The sequence below is a fragment of the Bos indicus genome, chromosome 18, assembly GCF_029378745.1.
Source record: "Bos indicus isolate NIAB-ARS_2022 breed Sahiwal x Tharparkar chromosome 18, NIAB-ARS_B.indTharparkar_mat_pri_1.0, whole genome shotgun sequence".
NCBI classification, from domain to species: domain Eukaryota; kingdom Metazoa; phylum Chordata; class Mammalia; order Artiodactyla; family Bovidae; genus Bos; species Bos indicus.
In genome coordinates, this window is record NC_091777.1 from 56,512,016 (window position 1) to 56,526,664 (window position 14,649).

General features: G+C 49.4%; 1 protein-coding gene, 1 long non-coding RNA gene and 1 other non-coding gene across 4 annotated transcripts; 2 read left to right on the top strand and 1 right to left on the bottom strand.

Moving 5' to 3' along the window:
* The first annotated feature begins 3,608 nt into the window (after positions 1-3,608).
* RPS11 (ribosomal protein S11) lies at positions 3,609-6,130 on the top strand. Its single transcript, XM_019979923.2, has 5 exons — positions 3,609-3,766; positions 4,688-4,819; positions 5,006-5,081; positions 5,396-5,525; positions 5,958-6,130. Exons 1-5 carry the CDS (start codon positions 3,752-3,754, stop codon positions 6,079-6,081), a joined length of 477 nt encoding a protein of 158 aa, XP_019835482.1. The 5' UTR covers positions 3,609-3,751; the 3' UTR covers positions 6,082-6,130.
* Positions 5,197-5,283, top strand: LOC139177385 (small nucleolar RNA SNORD35). Its single transcript, XR_011561831.1, has one exon. It is a non-coding gene; the product is annotated as a small nucleolar RNA SNORD35 (small nucleolar RNA).
* Positions 5,395-7,318, bottom strand: LOC139177166 (uncharacterized). 2 transcript variants are annotated; one of them, XR_011561646.1, is made up of 3 exons: positions 7,220-7,318; positions 5,813-5,882; positions 5,395-5,704 (listed from the first exon to the last, which is right to left on the bottom strand). It is a non-coding gene; the product is annotated as an uncharacterized lncRNA (long non-coding RNA). The 2 variants fall into 2 exon arrangements; XR_011561645.1 differs by having other exon boundaries at positions 5,395-5,882.
* Positions 7,319-14,649: the final 7,331 nt, after the last annotated feature.

The window sequence follows — 14,649 nt, forward strand, 5'->3', positions numbered from 1 at the left end:
AATCTCACCAGCTGCTCTTAGCAATTTGCAAAGTATTGAGCATTTAAGACACAGACAGGAAATCATACCTAATCTCACCACCTGGAGATGTAAACCACTAGGTCGCTGTCATGTATTTCCTTCCAGGCTTTTTTCTACATTAACTTTCATACACAGTTTAGCACATATTGTAGGCAGCAACTCCAGGTCCCCCCTTTTTTTAAACTAAATATAAATCCTTTCCAAGTTATTCAAGAACTCTAGAACTTTTTTCTTCAAAAAAATAAATTATAAAACAACTACTAGGTCACAGAGGAAGATACAGCAGGTTTTAAAACAAAAAGTCTCTCTTCCTTAATGCTATCCCAGAGGGACTGAAACAGTGACAATTAAAAATGAACCATTCCTCACTTATATGTGAACTCTAAAATAGGACACAAGTGAACTTATCTATGAAACAGAAATAGATTTTGTAGAGAACAAACCTGTGGTTGCCGTGTAGGGGGTGAGGGAGGGATGGATTGGGAGTTTGGGATTAGCAGATGCCAACTATTATATATAGAACTGATAAACAACTGTATAGCACAGGGAACTATATTCAATATCCTGTGATAAACCATAATGGAAAATACGAAAAAGAATGTGTGTATATATATATATATATATATGCAAAATTGAATCAATACACCTGAAACACAACATTGCAAATAAACTATAATTCAATTTTTTTTTAATTGGAAAAAAATCAGAAGAATATTTTGTGACCCCTGTAGAAGTTTGTTAGGAGCATAGATTGTATATTCTAAATGCAGTGCTTAAAAAAATTTTTACTAGACTTGTAAGTGGAAACAAAAAAAAAACCTCATGTTTTCATCTAATATATAGCTTCTTTTCTTCATGGCTTCATTTCTCAAGCCTACCTAAATTTTATCCCTACACATCAGAAATTTACGTTGGCATAAAGTAGGAACTAGGTATCCAACTTTATCTTCAGATGGTCTCCCACTTGTCCTAACACAAAATTACTGAATAATTTGTATATTCCGCAGTTTTTAATTGCACCTGTCATCATATGCTAAATTCTCAGAGTTGGATCTATTTTTGGACTTCCTAGAAGATACATTTTAAATATTTGCATTAAAGAAGTTAACTTTTTACTTAAATGTGACATAATATTTGCTCAAATATTTAAATATTTATATTGAAGAAACCAACTTTTATTTTTAAAAGAAATTGCATTTAACACACCCACAAAAATATAATAATGTACCAGGATTTCTTTTAAAATGATTAATTCAAAGGCAATTCGAAGCAGAATAAAACATACACTTAAGTCTTATATATATTGATTATGAACTCAGTACAACTTTGTACATTGAACTGGAAAAGTCTAGCAAAAGCCTAAATTTGAGGTCTTTGGTAAATGTGAAGCCTCAGCGAGAGCGCTGGGAAAATTCAGGCCAAGACTTAATTAAGGAAAGAGGCCAAAGTCTGGAGTTCGAATTCTCCCAACAAGGCCCAAGTCAGCACTCTTGCCTGGAAAATCCCATGGACGGAGGAGCCTGGTGGGCTGCAGTCCATGGGGTCGCTAAGAGTCGGACACGACTGAGCGACTTCACTTTCACTTTTTCACTTTCATGCATTGGAGAAGGAAATGGCAACCCACTCCAGTGTTCTTGCCTGGAGAATCCCAGGGACAGGGGAGCCTGGTGGGCTGCCGTCTATGGGGTCACACAGAGTCGGACACGACTGAAGTGACTTAGTAGCAGCTGCAGGGTGTTACAAGACAGAGGGTTGTTGCCAACACTGGCCAGAAGGGGGCGCAGTACGCAAAATGTGCGACTGGTGCTAAGTCGCTTCAGTCGTCTCCGACTCTTGGCGACCCCATAGACGGCAGCCCACCAGGCTCCCCTGTCCCTGGGATTCTCCAGGCAAGAACACTGGAGTGGGTTGCCATTTCCTTCTCCAATGCATGAAGGTGAAAAGTGAAAGTGAAGTCGCTCAGTCCTGTCCGACTCTGAGCGGACCCCATGGACTGCAGTCTACCGGGCTCCTCTGTCCATGGGATTTTCCAGGCAAGAGTACTGGAGTGGGGTGCCATCGCCTTCTCCGAAAAAGTGCGAAGTGAAGGTAAAAAGGACTCTGGTGTTCCTTCTTAAAAAGTTCATTTAAGTTCATCCGCTCAGTCGTGTCCAACTCTTTGCAACCCCATGGCTGCAGCACACCAGGCCTCCCTGTCCATCACCAACTTCCGGAGTTTACTCAAACTCATGTCCATGGAGTCGGTGATGCCGACTCATCTTCTGTCCCCTTCTCCTGCCTTCAATCTTTCCCAGCATCAGGGTCTTTTCAGATGAGACAGCTCTTCACATAAGGTGGACAGCTCTTCACATAAGGTGGCCAAAGTACTGAAGTTTCAGCTTCTACATCAGTGCTTCAAATGAACACTCAGGACTAATCTCCTTTAGGATGGACTGGTTGGATCTCCTTGCAGTCCTAGGGACTCTCAAGAGTCCTCCACCACCACAGTTCAAAAGCATCAGTTCTTCGGCACTCAGCTTTATAGTCCAACTCTCACATCCATACATGACTACTGGAAAAACCACAGCTTTGACAAGACGGACTTTTGTCGGGAAAGTAATTCTCTGCTTTTTAATAAGATGTCTAGGTTAGTCATAACTTTTCTTCCAAGGAGCAACCGTCTTTTAATTTCTCTAAAGGTAGGTGATTAAGTAAGGCTGGAGACAGACTGCTCAGGTTAAATTCCCAAATTCCCAACTATGCCTCAGTTTCCGCATCAGCAAAATGGGAATAATTAACAGAGCCATCCTTAGTGTGTTAGCACAATTCTGCGTACATGGTAATTGCTATTAGATTTTTGCTTTCCAAAAATTGGTAAAATAATAAATTGATACTGATTTAGACCTGCACTGACCAACGCAGTGGATAACTAGCTCCATGTGGCTATTTAAATCGAATAAAATTAAAATTAAAAATTGAGGTTCACAGTCACACGCCCCCCACTTACAGTGCCAGTGACCACTGTATTGGACAGCGCAGATAGAAAATATTTGCATCATAGCGGGGAGTACTATTGGACAGCGCTGTTCAACAATTAGCAGAAGGCCTTTTTGTTTTTTTTTTAATTCGAATTAAAATTGTCTTTTTTTTAATTTGAATTAAAATTTTCAACGAAACCACTCTCTGGGGAAAAAACGGCCCACAAAAGAAACCGACTTTTATTAAACTTCAGGAAGTTCATGGGTAGTGTCCGTCCCTCACAAAGATGGCGCTTCGCAGCGCGTGCATGTTCCTAACACTTTCTGGTCTCTCGCCCCGCAAAAAGATGGCCGCCGCCACGGCCCGTTCAAACCTTGCACGGAAACAGACACGAGGTCCCAAACCCCACGCGGTCTCACTCATCTCAGGAACATGGCCGCCTTCCGATAAATGTCGCGATAACATAGGCTGGTTAAGGCTGGCCACGCCTTCCCAACGTGACCTAGCATGCCGGCGCGCAATGATGGCGTAAGACTCTCGCGAGACAGTGTGCCGCTTCCCGCTCCTCTGCCTTGACCATCATGGCAGCTTTCGTTTTGTCTGCGAATCGCGTGCTTAGGTAGGACCGTTCGCCAATCAGAGTCTCGCCAAGGCACCGCCCCAAACCGTGTTTGTCCCGCCCCTTTGTCGTCACTTCCTCTCTAACCCTTGTGCAGTCGATAAGGAAACCCGGACGCCGCCGCGGCCTTCCTTTTTTCAGGCAGCCGGAAAGATGGCGGACATTCAGGTATGGGCTACGTGCCGATGCCGACTCTGCGGGGTCTGGGTTTCAGAGGCGAGTCCTGGAGAGTGGGACTCCGCGCTCCAGTTTGGGGGTTAATTTCCCAGGGGTTAAATCGGGCAGAGGGCAGTTGTCTTGGCGTTAATCTCGATTAGCACCTCCTAAATGTTCCTTTGTAGCTCGGTCGGTAAATAATCTGTCTGCAGTGCAGGAATCCTGGGTTCGATCCCTGTGTCGGGAAGATCCTCTGGAGAAGGAAATGGCAACCCATTCCAGTATTCTTGCCTGGGAAATCTCATGGACAGAAGAGCCTAGTGGGCTGCAGTCCATGGGGTCGCAAAGAGTCGGGCACGACTGGACGACTAACACTTAAATTTTGGAGGCTCCGCATTTGGGGTTTAATTTAAGGTTCAAGGATTTTGGAAGTTGTCTTTTCAAAAATCAAGATTTACAGAGTACTTTTTTTGGGGGGGGGGGAGGCTTTAGGCTGTAGGGTTAATCCTTTGAGAACTGACGTCTAAGGGCCACTCCAGGGAGCCCGTCAGTTTGGTATTTAATTCTGGAGCCGCCTATGTTAGTTAAGGCGTGCATCCTGGTTGGATGTTTTTGTGTCTTGAATAATTTTTGCTGAACAGTTTTGGTGTTTAAGGCTTGTTTTGTATCGCTGGGGCTTTAAGGATTGAATGCTCCAGGTGGTAGGAGGTGTTTTAGATCATAAATACTGATGTAACCCTGGGTTCAGAGTTGAGTCTGAATTAGAGATATATTTGGGTTAGTGTCTTGGAAGATAATTCTGGGGTGCTTGGCGCTGGTGGCCAACGTTCAGGGAGTTAAATACCCGACAAGGTGGTATTGGGATTTTGTGAAGCTTTCCAGGCCAGGTTGTTGCCTGCTCGGGTCTTACCTGCTTCCTCCTCATCCCCTTAGACAGAACGTGCGTACCAAAAGCAACCGACCATCTTTCAAAATAAAAAGAGGGTCCTGCTTGGAGAAACTGGCAAAGAAAAGCTCCCTCGATACTACAAGAACATTGGTCTGGGCTTCAAGACTCCAAAGGAGGTACGGGCACCCTCAGAAGAAAGGAGGAGACCCCTGTGTCCCTGCACATGTGCCCAAACTGAGTTGACCTATCCACATCTCAGTGGCTGCTGCTGGGAACTGTAGTTTGTGTGTTTAGAAAGGCCACGCCCCTTGTTCTTTTCAGGAACTATTTTCAGAGTTCCCTAATCCTCCTTATCCCTGCAGGCCATCGAGGGCACCTACATTGACAAGAAATGCCCTTTTACGGGTAATGTCTCCATTCGAGGGCGGATCCTGTCTGGTGAGTGAGGACCTTCCTGGGTCTGAGGGAAGAAGGGCTGGGGACACTGAGGCTCCAGGGTCCTGGGTTGGGGAAGGGGTTGGCAGACTTCTGGTGACCCCGGGGGCACACTTTTGGCAAATGATGTCTGTTTCACGATGGTCTTCAGATGCCCACCCTGGGCAGTGCTGAGAAGGCCACTTGGCACAGCTGATGCTGGAAACAGGGCTTCCTGGGAACCCTACTCAACGGCCCCCTGCTTCCTGGACACCCCGGGCTGCCCATGGCTCCCTTCCCTGTGGGGCCTGACCAGGAACTGCCCCCCGTCCCCCCAGGCGTGGTGACCAAAATGAAGATGCAGAGGACCATCGTCATCCGCCGAGACTACCTTCACTACATCCGAAAGTACAACCGCTTTGAGAAGCGCCACAAGAACATGTCCGTGCACCTTTCTCCCTGCTTCAGGTGAGCAGGGTTGGCTGCCCTCCCGGGCAGGGAGGAGGGGGTGGGCTGCACAGGAGTGAGTGACGTGGGACCAGACCTGGCTGTTAACAGGACGCCCTGGCTGCCGTGTGGAGGTCATCAGCTGTGGGGGCGGGTAGTAAAGGGGTCATGCATCACCATCTTTGTGAGCCTCCAGTGCCCTGCAAAGGACATGACAGATGGAGGCCTTCTGTCCCTGGAAGGGTCGGCCCATCCTCCGCATGGCCTGGAGCCCGGGGTCTTACACGTAGTTTGTGCTCAGTAATTACCTGGGGACAGGTGAAACTGGAAATAGCAGCTTGGTTGGGGTTTGGAGGAGCCAAAGCTGAGAGGCTCCACCTAGAGACAGGAAGACGCCTTCAGGGCCTGCTGAGAGCAGAGCCTCCCCTAACCCAGCCCTGCTTCCCTCCACAGGGACGTCCAGATCGGCGACATCGTCACGGTGGGCGAGTGCCGGCCCCTGAGCAAGACTGTGCGCTTCAATGTCCTCAAGGTCACCAAGGCTGCCGGCACCAAGAAGCAGTTCCAGAAGTTCTGAGACTGGACCTCTGCCTGCTGCCCCAAACACAATAAAGTTATTTTCCCAATCTCGGGCAGGCTCTGGCTGTCTGTGCCCCTACAAGAGGGAGGGGTTGATGTGGAAGATGGGATTCGTCTTCATCCTTTGGGGGCATAAAGATGGGGACCACATCCTGCCTCCTGCCCTCACGTCTGGGTGAAGACAACCTGTATCAAGACGCTGCCCTCCTCTGATGTTTTGGTCTTTGTTACCTTTTGGTGTTGTGCTCATAAGGCCTTTCTACCTGGTGTTGAGCTCCCCCCGCAAGTCTCTGGGGAGGAAGTGAGTGAGGGTGGAGGTTCCTGGGTTCTCTAGACTCTGAGCCTTTTCTGGTCTCTGAGGGGAGGGGGAGGAAGAAATATCCGCCCTCTTGGCTTTGCTGGGTGTCAGCGTCGGTGGGTTGGGTGGGCTTGGGTTCAAAGCTGCCTGTTTGGGAGTTGAAGGTCTTGACCTCAAGCTGGGATTGTCTTCTGACGGGAAGGCAAGGCACCCACTTTCCCCCTACACATCCCGCCATCCCTCCTAAGTGAGCACCATGCCTGTTGCAGATGAGCAAACTCATCTGAGGGGGCAAGTTCTCTGCTTAGGATCCCAGGAAGTACCTGAGCCACAGGCATCAGATGATGGTGACTACTTTGCCCAAAAGTCCTAGTGAGGAAAATGGTCTAGAGGGCATAGCGAGGCCAGCTAGCAGTGAAGGTCACAGGTGGCTGCATGGATAGGAAGTCCCTCAGGTGGGACTGAATCAGGACAGACCAGATGGGGTGGCTTTGGGTGAGGAGAGAAATTGGAGATGGGGAAAAATGAGGGTAAGGCAAATGAAGGGGAAGAGATTTCTGACAGAGCCAGACAGGGCTACCTTGAGTGTCGGGGTAAAAACTCAGGAGGAGAGAGCTTAACAGTTGGTATTAACAGGGAAGGCTTTCTGCTAGAGGCAAATGGGGAAAGGAAGAGGGACCTTGAGTGTCAGATACGGAGATGAGAGATGTGAGACACCCCTCTGCTGGACACCAGTCAGAGACAGAAGCAGGTACAGAGACATGCATGGAGCAGGTGAGGCAGGAGGGTGGCAGGTGCAGACAGATGCCAAGGAGAGGGAGACAGCAGAGACCCTCACCTGAGCCACAACAGGGCAGAGATGGATGCTCAGGTTTAGGGGAGGCACTGGTTACCCCGTTAACTCCAGCCCGGAGGCCTGGCGCTGCTGGGATCCCCCAGGTCCCTGCCTCCCCGTACCTGTACCAGGGTCTGAGACACACACTGGTACAAGGGTTGGGAGACAGGGCCGTGAGGAGAGAGGAGCCGCCGCTGCCGCTGCCGCCTCCGGGGACTTTGCGTCTGGACCGGCCCGGGGGCTCCTTTTTACCCAGGCCCGGTGAGGGCGGGGGTTCCTGCCAGAGGAAGTGGGGCCGCATCAAAGAGGGCAGGAAGGGGCAGGGACGGGTCAGAAGGGGGCACGCCCCGAGGTTCAGCCTGCGAGCCTGCCCCACCTGGTGCTGGAGGGTGGGAGACTCCGCGGAGGGGCACTGGGACCCAGAGAGCGGGGGACAGCGATGGGGGACAGGGAAAGGCAGATCGGAGAGACAGGACGGGGAATAGAGACCCAGAGGGGGACCTGAGGCCGCTCCAGGAGCCCCCACCCACAGGTGTTTCCGTTCGGGGTGGGGCCACCGTGTTTACAACAACAACAGGCCCGCTCCCCTGTTTCCTCCCAGCGGTGGGTTGCTGGGCGGCTCCTTGGCACCCCATTGTCGGGTGCAGCCCTGACCTGGTGGGGACCTCCTGATGGTCAGTGCACAAAATCCAAGGAGAAAGCCCCCAGGGCCGTGTCAATTCTCTGTTGCGATGACCTGGATGGGGACATTACCTGCAGTTCTTCTGTTTGTTTTGGCTGCTCTGGGTCTTCCTGTGGCGAACGGGCTCCTTGTGGCAGCATGCAGCCTTTCTCTAATTGCAATGCAAGGGCTATAGAGTGGGTGGGCTCAGTAGTTGCCCCGCAGCAAATGGGATCTTAGTTCACCGACCAGGGCTCAAAACCGCGTCCCCTGCATTGGAAGGTGGATTCTTAACCATTGGACTGAGACAGGAGATAGAGGGGCTCCAGGTTAGACATTACAACTGGCCTCCTGTTTGCATTTCACGGAGCACAAAGACGTGGGCTTCAGGCTGGATCCTTAACAACTGTTAGCATTTCCTGAGATGAGATAAATGAGATCCAGGAGGAATTTACAATCAGCCTTCCGTTTGCTCTGCAAAATGGAAGTAACAACAGAAGCAGGGTAAATAGCCAGTGTTTGTCTGCTGTAAACACTTCAATAGTCATGGCAATAGTCAAGGTAATAGTCAGGGCAAGGACAAAGAGGGCAAAACCCTGTTTGAATAAAGGATTATGGGATCTTCACTCCCCCTCTTTTGGGACAAGGGAGACCCTACACATGCGCAAAAAGGCTCCTTGGAGGCCAAAAGTCGGGATAACGCCAGGCCATAATGATTCTTGCTCCTCCCAGAAGCCTCCACTTTGAGATCCATCTTGGCTGAGCGGTGCGTGTGCACCCAGGGTAAGGGTCCCAGGGTAGGCCAGGTGTGGAAAAAGGAATCAGATATTGGGCTAAAGGTAAACAAAGACCTGGAAGAACTGACCTATGTAAACAACTTAACCGCCTCTTTACCGCACTCCTCCTCGCTACGGGGGACGCCCACACCCTCTCTGGGTGTGCATCTCTGCCTTGCTTCTGTCTTAACAGAGCAAACCACTTCTGTGTGCTCTCCCCACACTTGTTGTGCTCTGTCTCTAACAATAAACTTTGTACCTGCCTTTATAGTTTCTGCCTCCGTGATAAATGCATTTTTCACTGGGGCCAAAGAGCCAGGGAAAAACAGTTTATAGCCTCTAGTCCTTGCTGGTCTGGTGGCCAGGATTCCAGGCTGCCCAGTTCAATTCTTTGGAAGGGAATTAAATCTCGCTTCAAGCCACTGCTCACTGCTGCCTCACTGAGTTCAGGACCACCAGGAGGGGCCCCACTTGCCCTTCTTAGAGCCCTGTGACAGCTAGAGACATGACTCCTGGGCACAGATCACAGCCTCAGAGCTTGCCCTCTGCCTGCCTGGTCCTCCCACCCTCCCTGCTCCCCAGACTTGCTCCCTCCTCTGAGCCTTTGCACTGGCTGTGCCCTCTGCCTGGAACCTCTAACCCCAGGCTTCTACCTGCTGCTTCCCCCACCCCTTAACCTCTAGTTCTCACCAACCTCTTTCCATCTGGCAGAACCTCCAGCCTTCCCAGTCCCCGCTCCCTGCCTGAATGTCCCACATAGACAGGAAAGCCTGCTCATGGCATACTTGTATATTTGTTGCACAGATCCTCTATGGCCTGGCACACTTATTAGTTAACCTGTTAACTGCTGGAATATAAACTCCAAGAAGGGGGGAAAATCTCTGCAACCCCAGCACCTGGAACAAACTGTTGAGTGCGCCTCACACATTTACCCGAGTGCATGAATCCTTTTGAGGTTAAATCCCAAATGAATTAATTTTCTAAAAAGTTAAATCCCCACATTCTCACAGGCCAGGCTTGACCCCTAGCAGTACCCCAGAACCATCTCTTGGTGGGTGTTGAGCCGAAAGACCCAACTGAGCCAAAGATCAGGAAAAGGAAGGTTTGTTATAACTCGCCACAAGTAAGGAGAACACCAGGGACCCTCCCCAAAGGAGTGTCTCGCCAGCAGCAAAATTGGGGAAGTTTTAAGCTAAGGGAACAAGCACATTCATCGGGGTGGGGGCGTGGAGCAGAGGAGAAATCAGCACAGAACTGGGGCAAAGTTCACCAGAGCCCTAACTGTAGTTATTGAAGTCTGGAGGGGCAATATCATTCTACCTTCATCTGGGTGGGGCCTTAGTTACTGCAGATCTCAAAGATTGTATCAGATGGTTCTGTATATCCTTTGAGGAGGAATTAGGACTCTGTTTTATTGTTTCTTGACAGCTTTTCCTTTTTCCTGTATGCCCTCTCTTCCAGTAAAGAATCTGTCTGCAGGAGACCAAGGTTTGATTCCTGGGTCGGGAAGATCCCCTGGAAAAGGAAATGGCTACCCACTCCAGTACTCTTGCCTGGAAAATTCCAGGGACAGAGGAGCCTGTCGCAAAGAGTCGGACACGACTGAGCGTCTCACACTTGCACACTTTACTTGCACACTTTACTTCCCTGAAGATCACGGATTACTGAGACCTGTTCAAGGGCGAGCACTGGACCCAGGCTTAGATCACAGATGGCTTAGGCCAAAATGGCTTCTCTTACATCAAGAAAGTCACTCCTGGTTCTTTGTCTTCAGGGACCCCCTAACCTATCCACTTACACTGGGTCTCAAGTCACAGAGTAACCGGAAGCAGTGAACATACAGAGAAATCTCCCAATGGTAGTATGAAGACTGCAGGCTCTGTTGCAGAGTCTAGCCCTACCCTCGTTAGCTGCATAACCTTGCTGGGAACCACAGGGCTTCAGTTTCCTAATCTATAAAATCTTGCCTCCCTGCCCCTTCGGGAACATGAGATACACTCACCTGTGTTATTGGGGGTAGAACTAGTTCTAGTAAGTGATACTTCTTAAGGAAGTGATTGTGTCACATTCCTGAGCCTATTGTAAAGCAAAGCCTAGTGAGACCTTGGCGAAGCCTTTGCTGAGTCGCCTTGGCCAGCCAGAGGACAAGAGTCTTTGGCAGGGGACTTCCCTGGTGGTCCAGTGGCTAAGACTCTGCGATTCCAACGCAGGAGGCCCAGGTTTGATCTCTGGCCAGGGAACTAGATCCCACATGCCACAGCTAAAGATCCTGCATGCCGCAAATAAGACCTGGTTCAGCCAAAGAAATTTAAAAACTAAAAAGTCTTTGGCAGAAGTCCCTAGAAGTATCAATGGTTATGTAATCCTGGATCTACTACAGCAAATCCTGGTGGTTTGTCATGGGATCTTGAGACTATTTTAGCATGCTTCTGGAATATTCTGTTGCATGCCTCTTATAGGTGTCCCCAGTGGTCATTTTCCAGGGAAATTAGCTCCAAGCATGTTTCAAAGCAGGGTCCCAGGTTATGATGACAGCAGGTGTCAGGCCTGTTACATGAAAACAGGGCAAATATTGGTTATATCATAACATTTTGTGGCCTCGCATCTATCAGAACAGGCCACAGGAATATTCTATTAGAGCCAGACTGGCGAGCATCGTTGCAGCCCCTTGTGGTATTAGAGTACGACCTATAATAGATTGTAGTGGGACCTCAGGGTCTTGTAACTTTTTTTTTTTTTTTAATTTTCCCTGTGGTCACAGTGCATGGTATGTGGGATCTTAGTTCCCCCACCAGGGATGAAACCTGTGCTCCTTGCTTTGGAAGCGCAGAGTCTTAACCACTGGACCACCAAGTACGTCCGTTGTAACTGGTGGTTGCAATACCTGGGTTATATGAGAGCCTGCACATGCATATTATGCGTGGAGCAGGCCCCTGGATTCATTAAACTGGCCCTAGGACTGCAAGTGGAATCTAGGAACATGGAATTGGAGCAGCTTCAGATGTGTGAGCAGCCTTGCTGTCATATGTTAGCACTTCCCTGAGTTTTCCATCATCGGAAAACCCTGGAGTTTCGCATTACAGTAGGTCCGAGCTCTGTTGTATTTAACAGAGACCCACAGATTGTTCCAGGGCTGCACATAGATTCTGCTAGAACATTCTAGAAAAGTTTTAGGGACCTATTAAACCTGCCCCGGGTCTTTCACTACCAGCTTCCTTCATTCTGCTGATGCTTCCTGTGCTGGCCCCTGGGGATGCAAGAGTGAGCGAGACAGTGCCAGGGCCTGCCTACCATCTAGTGCAACCCTGGGGACTTTCACCTCATTGAGTGGGAGGGAGGCAGTGTGGGGAACAGGTTACTTCTACGCTCTACTATGTGCCCCGTGCCAAACCTTTGATTCATTGAAGCCTCTCTACCGAAGGAGGTACAATTATCCTACTTCCCAGATGAAACTGAGGAACAGAGAAGCCCACCGGAAAGAGAGGGAGTTTGGTTTCAAACTCTGGTGTGATTGCATCCTTGGGTCAGGAGGGGGCGCTACAGTGCAGGGGAGAGAGGAGGGGTCGATGTTAAGGTGGTGATTCAGGAAGACAGCTCAGAACTGCCAGGGTCTATGTCCCCAGACACCAAGGGCGGCATCATGAGTGAGCTCCCTGTGCTGTTGTTCCAAAGGCACCTTGGTTCGTTTTGAAGTTGGAACTAAGCGCCCATATTTTCATTTCCCACTGGGCTCTGCACATTTCATAACTGTCCTGCTGTTTTCTATTACTTTATCAGGGGCCCCTGGCGATGTGATAGTAGGACCCCACGGAATCTAAAAGGTATAGGCAAAGGGACTTCCCTGGTGGTCCAGTGGTTAGGACTCGGTGCTTTTACTGCTGGGGCCCAAGGTTCAATCCCTGATCAGGGAAACTAAGATCCTGCAAGCTGCATGGCACACCCTGCAAATGCCACCCCACCCCCCAAAAAAAAACATGCATGAGCCGGGATCATTAGAGCATATGAGACAGGCAGCAGATGCTGTAAATGGTCCCTGAAGACACAGAAGGTTCCACGACACTTAGCAGCGATTCCTGGTGGGTATTAAGGGAACTTGAGAGCTTTTTCTTTTGAAGCAAGGAGGAGGAACATTATGAGGAATGTTCAGGTCAGACCTCTGAGAGGCCTCATGGCTAAACCCCGAGGTCATTCTGACAGGAGGAAAGGAAGACCTGAATGGGGACTCTACAGCAGAGCCAAGGGAGGGCACCCTCCATGACTGTGACCATGCTAGGCTGGATAGTGTTCCCCAAAGCTGCCTGTGCCCTAGAGCTCCAAAGCCTGTGATTACATGACCTTGTTTAATAAAGGGAACTTTGAAGATGTGATTAAATTCAGGATCTTGTGATGGGGAGATGATCTTGGATTATCCAGGTGGGACCAATGTCATCACAAGCGTCCTTAGAAGAGGGAAGGTCAGCAAGTTCCTGAGAAATGTGGAAAGTTTCTTGCCTGGTTCACCAGCAATGCAGGAGACAGCAACAGGAGCTGTGGGTTTGATCCCTGGGTAGGGAAGATCCCCTGGAAGAGGAAATGGCAACCCACTCCAGCATTCTTGACTGGCAGAAGCCCATGGACAGAGGAGGCTGATGGGCTACTGTGCACGGGGTTGCAAAGAGTCGGACACAACTAAGCACGCACAAGTACATGGTTAAAGACGTGTCGACTTGGCGGGGCCACAGTGCCTGGATGTTTGGTCCAACATTATTCTGGATGTTTCTGTGTGGGTGTTTGGGGGTGAAATTACACTGAAATCAGTGGACTCTGAGTAGAGCCGACCACCCCCCACCATAATGTGGGTGGGCCTCATCCAATCAGTCGAAGGTGGAAGACTGACCTTCCCTCAAGCAAAGGGGAACCCTGCCAGCGGACTGCGTTTAGATTTCATCTGCAAGATGAGCTCTTCTGGGTTTTCCAGATAGCCTGCCTTTGGACTTGAACTGTAATTCTTTCCGGCCACCTCTATCACATTTTGAACTCGCCAAGTCTTCACGATCACGTGCGTCAATTTCTTACACTAAGTCTCTTTCTCTCTATATATACACATCCTGTTGATTCTGTTTTTCCAAGAAACCCTGACTAATATATCATATGACCTAGCAAGTCCACTCCTGGAGAAGGCAATGGCACCCTACTCCAGTACTCTTGCCTGGCAAATCCCATGGACGGAGGAGCCTGGTAGGCTGCAGTCCATGGGGTCGCTGAGGGTCGGACACGACTGAGTGACTTCCCTTTCACTTTTCACTTTCATGCATTGGAGAAGGAAATGGCAACCCACTCCAGTGTTCTTGCCTGGAGAATCCCAGGGACTGGGGAGCCTGGTGGGCTGCCATCTGTGGGGTTGCACAGAGTCGGACACGACTGAAGTGGCTTAGCAGCAGCAGCAGCAACATGCAGGGAAAAAAAATGTAAAAAAACAACAACAACCTTGCAAGAAAATATTTGCAGCAGCATTAGTCATAATAGCCAAAAAAGTGAAAACAACCAAATGTCCATCAGCTGCTAAAGGGATGAACCAAGTGTGGTCAATGCATACGACGGAGTATCATCCAGCCGTGAAGAGGAACGAAGTCCTGCCGCATGCTACCATGTGGCTAAATCTTGAAAACGGCATGCTGGGAAATTCCCTGGCAAACCAGTGGTTAAGACTCTGCATTTTCATTGTGATCTTCTGCAAGTCCTGCGGGGAGGCCAAAAAAAGAAAAACCCCACAGTACACTAAATGAAAGATGCCAGATATAAAATGCCACATTAATTTGAAATGTCCTGAATTGGCAAATCCATGGTGACAGAAAGTAAATTTGTGGTTGCAGGGGCAGGGGGGAGAAGGGACCACTTAATGTGTCTGGGATCTCCTTTGGGATGATGAAAAAGTTCTGGAACTAGATCGTGGTGATGGTTGCACAACATTGTGAGTGCACCAAATGTCACTAATAGTAACTCCTTTGTCTTGGGCA